This window comes from Octopus bimaculoides, chromosome 25, assembly GCF_046866305.1.
Source record: "Octopus bimaculoides isolate indiv1 chromosome 25, ASM4686630v1, whole genome shotgun sequence".
NCBI lineage: Eukaryota > Metazoa > Mollusca > Cephalopoda > Octopoda > Octopodidae > Octopus > Octopus bimaculoides.
Genome location: NC_142952.1, coordinates 1,655,072 through 1,662,841, shown reverse-complemented (window position 1 = coordinate 1,662,841; position 7,770 = coordinate 1,655,072). Strand labels below are relative to the sequence as shown.

General features: G+C 36.8%; 1 protein-coding gene across 1 annotated transcript in view; it reads right to left on the bottom strand.

Moving 5' to 3' along the window:
* Window positions 1-321: 321 nt before the first annotated feature.
* The window catches only part of LOC128250676 (uncharacterized), a 39,662-nt gene continuing 32,213 nt past the window's right edge, over window positions 322-7,770 (bottom strand). The window contains exons 3-7 of the mRNA XM_089342348.1: window positions 5,825-6,178; window positions 4,039-4,404; window positions 2,761-2,979; window positions 2,137-2,218; window positions 322-1,428 (exon numbers count right to left, since the gene is read on the bottom strand). Coding sequence (XP_089198474.1) covers window positions 471-1,428; window positions 2,137-2,218; window positions 2,761-2,979; window positions 4,039-4,404; window positions 5,825-6,178 — 1,979 coding nt within the window. The 3' untranslated portion in view covers window positions 322-470. The remainder of the gene's footprint in view (window positions 1,429-2,136; window positions 2,219-2,760; window positions 2,980-4,038; window positions 4,405-5,824; window positions 6,179-7,770) is intronic.

Below are 7,770 nucleotides of genomic sequence, written 5' to 3'. Positions count from 1 at the left end.
AAACCCCACAAGTGGCTTTGAGCAGAGTTATTCTTGAAGAATTTGAAGCTTCACTCATGCATGATGAGGATTCAAAATATGTCTATTTGGTTGGGTGAATAAGCTGTACATGAAAAAAAAAACCCACTGTTAAGAGTGTGATGTTGGATTATGAGATAATCTGGGATGAAGTTTGATTTTGTTTGATTTGTAATATTCTCTTACTGCTAACGTTTTCCTTTTTTATTTTCTTTTTTTCTTTTTTTCACAATAGTAGTATTTAATGTTATTATATACATTTGATAACTTTCATTCCAGAATTCTACTGAAGTAATCCCAAAATAATAACAGATAATAATAATAATAATAAATAATAATAATAATAATAATAATAATAATAATGATGATGATGATGATGATAATAATAAAGTCAACTGCTAAACTTCGATTTGAACTTCAGTGATAAATCTGGAAGATATCAATTAGTTTGTTTAATTATAATTATCATTTTTATCTGAACCTAATTGCATTTCACAGTAGACGTTTGAATTATATAAGTCATCGTTAAAGTCTGTTGGAGAAGGTGGCGGAGGGAAAATAAAGTTACTGTTTGATGTTTGCCTTGGTATTTTATAATGGTTTGGTTCAAGAAAGTTTCCTTGAGGGATGTTACCATTCTCTACATTCAGGTCATAGGTCAAGTCTGCCTTAGCAGCAGGGAGATTTTCCCTGATGAGATAGTTATCATTTTGGAATGTTGGTGAAGGAAGAAAATTTTGGTCCTCTGATACGGTATCATAGATCGGATGGATGACCGGAGTCTTGTAGTATTCACCTTGCCTTGAAGAATTGCAATCATAGTTGTCAACTGTCATTGGCGAAATCGGTGGTGTATTATGAGATGTGGGATAATACATGTCCTTGTCATCGTCAGACAAAAATGATTCTAAAGGAGGAGGAAGAAATTCCAGCTTCTCATTGTCACATGATGGCTGAGACGAAAAGCTGGTTTTGTTGCGTCTAAGTGTATTTTGTTCACTGGGAGGTGCAGAAAATGTTATGTTAGCATAATGGCTATTGCCTGGAAGTGTATCTGCTTCTTGACAGGAAGACATCTCGTATTTTGGAATCTTGGTTGATTTCCTGGCTAACGAACCAATGGGATCAACAGATGTTTCTTCTGGAATATTTGTCATTTCAAACTCATTTAAGTAATGGTTACTTAGCTCACCATTTTGATCGCTGTGTCTTCGATCAAAGGAGTTGGGTGGTTTCTTTTTAGTGACAGCTTGCAAAGTGCTGTAAGTGGAAACCCTGAGAGGACTTCGACGAATGGAGATGTAATGATCTTCATTATAGTTATAAGGGTCTTGCTTGTTTTCTAGTTTTGAAGGATTGAAAACGGATGATTTTTGAAGCTGAGACAATCTTCTCTTCCTTTTTTTCACTCTGCAAAGAACACCAGAAAGAAAATGATTACAATCAAAAGAATAATGAAAATATAAGGACACAGATCGTGTTGTATAGCCAGCTGGAGACGATGTCTCCAGGGGCTAAATTACAGAAACATTAATCCTAAATCAGGACTGCCATGTTATGTTGGCAAATAATCTTAACTCCAAAGTACTGCTGTTGAATATCTCTCGTTGTGAGATTTACAAATAGTAATTTTCTAAATCTAATTCTATGTATTTTTTCCTTATACTTCCTTAATTTCAAATTCAAAATTCTAATCCCACTAAATATCATGAAGAAATGATTATCTCCCTTGTAATAACTGTGTCCAGAATGCAGAAAAAACCCCCAGATAAATAAAACTATTTGTTAATTAATGTTGATGACATCTACACTTTTTCTATTTCTCTTGTGGTTGTAGTTGTTTTTTTTTAGCCCTAGGTCAGTCCAAAACAGGCAAATCTATGATCAAAAGCCTTCCAGCTGTAAAATCCTCTCATCTTTTTCTGTATTGGAATGGTATCTTTTTTTTTTGTTGTAGTTCACATTTGATGTTTTTTACATTTTGCCATGGTCCACATAAATATATTATAGGTGTTGCATATAAAAATATGCACGATTTAAATGAGAATGAGTTAAGAGACTTTCTTCAGATGAAAGCATTTCTGCCAAAGGACGAAGCAATCAGGGTTCGTTACTTACCTTCGACAATACAAAACTATTCCAATCAAGGCCAGGACCAGAATCAAGAGAATCGCTGCAGCTGCACCACCGATAGCATAAACTGCAATGGAGACGTCGTAACTATAGTAACCAAGCATCAACAACGACAGGAGTAGTAGTAGTAGTAGTAGTAGTAGTAGAGGACAGTTTGTGGTGTTTGGTCAGCGAGAAATAAACAAAAATGTGTGGTGAGAGAGAGAGTGAGAGAGAGAGAGAGAGAGAGAGAGAGAGAGAGAGAGAGAGAGAGAGAGAGGACAGTGAGAGAAAAAGAGCGAGGGGGAAAGGAGAGATAGTGAATGAGAGAGAGGGGAAAGAGACACCAAAAAAGGAGAGAGGGGAGAAGACAGTGAGAGAGAGAAAGAAATACAGTGAAAGAGAGGGGGAGAAGAAAGCGAGAGAAAGAGTGAGAGGAGAGAGAGACACCAAAAGAGAATGAATGAGAGAGAGGAGAAAGAGACACCAAAAGAGAGAGAGAGAGAGAGAAAAAAAGAGAGAGAGAGAGAGAAAAAAAGAGAGAGAGAGAGAGAGAGAGAGAGAGAGAGAGAGAGAGAGAGAGAGAGAGAGAGGAAGGGAGTTGGAGAGTAATGTTCTTTTTTCTTTTACCTAATTTCGTTAAACTTATTTCTTCCTTTCCTTCATCATCGTTTTCGGATTTCCCTTCTCTCATGGTCGCCACTGAACTGGTCGGTTCAGTCCCAGGTTTGTCACCGGAAGAATCAAAGCCATCAATTTTGTCAACCAATGGGTATTTGTCTTTGGTTCGCGGTACCACGACACCGTCTTCATGGCATTCAACGATGACATAATCCTCTTTCTCCACCGCTGAACAGAAATAAATTAATAAATGTACTGATAACATGGAAAAATCAAGGAAATCTAAAATACACTCTCCCTCATTCTCTACAATGCTCTTCTATCTATCGGGTAGACATGCAAGGCCCCTCTTCCAAAATTCACTTGTCCATGACGAAAAATACTCATTCCAGTACTCTTCTGACCTCATCTACAGAATCTATACTTTTTCCGTCCAAATGATTTTGAAGATTATAAAATAAATGATAATCAGATGGGGCAATGTCTGGCCAATATGGTGGGTGAAGCATCATTCCCATTCAAATTGCTCCAGCCTTTGGAATATCATCCTCGCTGTATGTGGCCGAGCTCGGGTTTGCAGGACGTCCTCGTCGAGCTCTACAGATCTTGCAAGACGAGGCTCGTCTTCTAGGCTATAGTTTCCAGCTCAGAATTTCTGGAACTACCATTGACACTAGCTTACGCTTATTGTCCGATCCGCATATACTGCATTAATATTCCTCGCACTTTCCATTGCGTTGTTGTCTTTATTGAACTCATAGAGCAAAATATGTCGAATATGCAACTTTGTCACTTCCATTATAGTTTTGAAAAAATAATTGTTAAAATCGAAGTGCACACTTCAAAACTTGCACTTAGAATAAGGACAAGGTAAAATGACTACTTGAATATATATATTTAAATCTCTGAGCGATAGAAATACAGTAACAGTACCAGATAGTAATGTTTCTATGCCAACATAACGTGGTAGTCCTATAAACGACGTCGTTACTGTTGTTTTAGCCCCAGGAAAACATCTTTTCCAGCTGACTAACGACACACTGTCTGTGTCCGTATATAGCATTTGCAAGGGAGGTCATCGCTCCCATCTCTAGTCTTACAACAGTAACATCGTCCTTTACAGGACTGCCACGTTATGCTGGCACATAGATCTACTCACATGGCTTTACTCGACCCAAGGTACCAGGAAGTGGGCCTGAACCCGAAGCTATGTCAACAAGAAGCAAGCCTCTTTACCACACAGACACACAGACAAAACTATATAGAGATGTGCAGAAGGCAACTTACCTTTAGCTTGCAGCCAAACATACCCACGAGAGTCTTCTGACAGACTGTAAAGCGTTACGGTCAAATTGTTTGCTCCTTTCTGGTAAATTGTACGGAATCCGTATAGACCTTTATATCCACAGCCAATCTCAATTTCTTCGCCATGAACATCCGAAATCTTTAAACCTTTCTGACATACCAATTCGCTACTGGAGCTTATTGTGATGTCCACAGCATGGAGAGTAATTCTGCTGCCAAATCCTGAATATACTTGGCAGTGACACTCGTGAATGCCTCCTGTAATAGATTCCGGGTAGTTCTTGTTTCCGATGAAAACTGTTTTTCCTCTCTTTTTACCAGAACTGCAGAATGGAATGATGTTGCTTTCTGTGGAAAACAATACGAGACAATATCACTGGAATTGTACGGAGTGAGGGACGGGGGGACTGTACTCATACAAGAACCTGCACACACACACACACACACACACACACATACACATATTATCTATCGAGCTCATTTTCACTTGAGTTTATTAACTTAGATTTGATGTTGGCAATGCAGTTGTATTTATGATTCTTAAATGTAACGTATGGCCCACGTAACACTTCAGTCGTTTCAATTATTGCTAGCGTGATGCTCAGGGTTTCAAATAAAAAAAATGTTCAGCTTTTCATAAAAATAAACAATCCGAGTACATTCCCCACCCCATTGTTAAAATAACAATTCACCCGTCCATTACATATATATATATATATATATATATATATATATATATAATGTACTGTTCCATTATCCGTAGAATCAGCAAAAAAATATTCCATCTGGCAGGAGATGAGTATCATTTAATAAATACAGGTTTTAAATATGTGTGTGTGTGTATGAGTATGTATATGTGCGTGTATGTGTGTAAAAATGCAAGTGTAGCTGGGGAGAGAGAGAGAGAGACAGACAGACAGAAAGAGGGAGAAAGAGAGAGTAGACATAAACCTCGTTCTATATTTATCTCCACCTACATTTTGAAACTAAAGAAGTAACAAGATTATTTTAATTAAACATCATTTGTGATTATTTATCTTTAGAAACAGACATCTAGAGTACAACTTATCAAAGTATGGCAACAGATAAAAACTGATGCAAAAAATATACATCTTTTACTCACATGACTGATGTCCAACACACACACACACACACACATATGTACCTAATATGTCAGATCTTTCACTCTCAAATCTTCCTCTTCCTTCCTCTTTCCATCTCTCTTTATATAATATAAAGATATATATATATATATATATATATATATATATGAACAGATAAAAGAATTATGAGTGATATATTAAATGCGATATTAAGAGGAAATATTAAAAGATAAATTTAAGATTAGTTTGTCAAATAACTGATAAGAATTGGTTGGTTAAGCGTAACATTTTGTAACACGTTACCGATATATATTCTTTTATTCTTTTATTCTTTTATTTCTTTCAGTCATTTCAATGTGCCTTTAGTCGAACGAATCCACTCCAGGACTTATTCTTTGTAAGCCTAGTACTTATTCTATCGGTCTCTTTTGTCGAACCGCTGGTCCTGGAGTCGATTTGTTCGACTGAAACGTGTAAAAGAGTGAAAAAGTAAAAGAGTATATATACAGAGGAAGAGAAAAAGAGAGAGAGGGGGGGAGAGAGGGGAGAGAGGAGGAGAGAGGAGGAAAGAGAGAGGGAGGGAGAGAGGGAGAGAGAGAATGAGAGCGGGAGATTGATAGAGGAGTCAAGGAGAAATACTTTGTTCTACAAGAACATTTCCTCACCTTGGACACAATGGTAGACGATCTGTTGGTAATGTGTTTCTTGGTTTGGTTTCGAACACGTAGACAAACTTTTCACAGCAGCAACTTTCCGATCGCAGGTTCGATACCCAGAGCAATATATTGTATAGTTAGAATACTGAGAAGCGTCTAATACAATACAGTCTTGTGGACCACCACGGCAACACATGGGGAAGCGTCCGGTCGTTATTAGCGATCGGTTGTTACAAACAGCATTCGGTTTAATCCCATAATACAAGCGTTTGATGGCGATTTTGTGAAAATATGGACAAGTAATGACTAGTTTGTGATGGGAACACACTGTTTTATACAGACTCTCCATCTCTGTTTGAACTCCTGAAAAGACATTAAAAAAAAATTTAGATTTTTATAAAATCTAACGAACATGTTTACGGAATATGCTTTTAGTTAATTTTGTATAATGAAAAATTGTGATGGTAGGCGGCTTTGTGGTCAGGGCGTTCGGCTCACGATTGTAAAGTAATGAGTTCAATTCCTGGCAGTGCATTGTGTCCTTGAGCAAGACACTTTATTTCATGTTGCTGCAGTGCACTCATCTGGCAAAAATGAGTTGTACCTGTAATTCAAAGGGGCCAGCCTTGTCACACTCTGTGTCACACTGAATCTCCCTGAGAACTATGTTAAGGGTACACGTTTCACGTTAATTTCACGAGCAGGCAGTTCTGTTGATCACATCAACTGGAATAGTCATCGTCGTAACCGACGGAGGACGTGTTCAATGAAGAATTAACTGGACGGTTTTTAAATTAGACCAAACAACAACAACAACAACAAACTGAGTTTGAAACATGAATATTTTCTCCAGTGAAATATGACTATTTGAATTTAATATTGCATGTTAACAATAACACTTCGTTAATTCTACAGTGTCCCGTCTGCAAGACATATCTATTTACGGATATAAATATCTGGGCTGTGAGACTTGCTAATGATAACACCCAAGACGTTAGGACTTCAGATGGCACGAAAACGTGTCGTCAAATTGGTTAGTAATTAATATTAATATAATTAGTATCTGTACTAATTAAGTAAAGAGAGTTGATTAGAAACAAAGAAAAAAAATTAATTAATTTTAACGTGAAGTCGATTCTATCTGGCGAAATCTGTAAAAAGAAACTGTGTGGCTGTTAGAATAGTTTGTTATGCTAATGACTAATTAGAATTAATATTAAATAGGTTATTTATTTTTAGATAAATCTTTGTAGTTTGTTCAGAGAGGCCTTTTGTATGAAATAACGAGAAAGAAAAAGGAATAAAATAGAATACTCAAAGTTTGCGCAGTGTGAACTAGAACACACGATAAGCAAACAAAATGGAAACGCTTCCAAATTAAGAAGAGTTGATGATTCAGAAAAATAGCTAACTGGTTTTCAACCGTTAAACAAAGGTTTATATTTCAGTGTTGTGTTTTAGTAATTATTTCATTTAAAATGCGATAGTTATCTCCTTATTTCTATATTATTTTCACAGTGCTGTATTCATTCTTCAGATTACTTAGCTTCCTCCATAATAAGCATGGCAAACGTTAGCTAATTCTCGTTCTTACGTTTCCTGTCACAGATCTGAGTCCATTGAGACAAGAGCTGCTACTTGACTTTGAGGACAGCTTTTACGCGGCGTTATATTGCACGCTGATTCACACACATCAAACACACCGAAATCTTGTTAATATCGGTTGTAACACTTTTTATGGACGCGTGTATTGTCACCAAATACACCCGGGGTCAGAGTTCAACCAGGAAATCAGGAAACGTATCAGGGTCCTTTTAAAAAGACGCTTACTAAGTGCTTACATACGCACATTCATACATACATACATACATACATACATACATACATACATACACTCACACACACACATACATACATAGACACAAACATACATACACATATATATACATATTTAT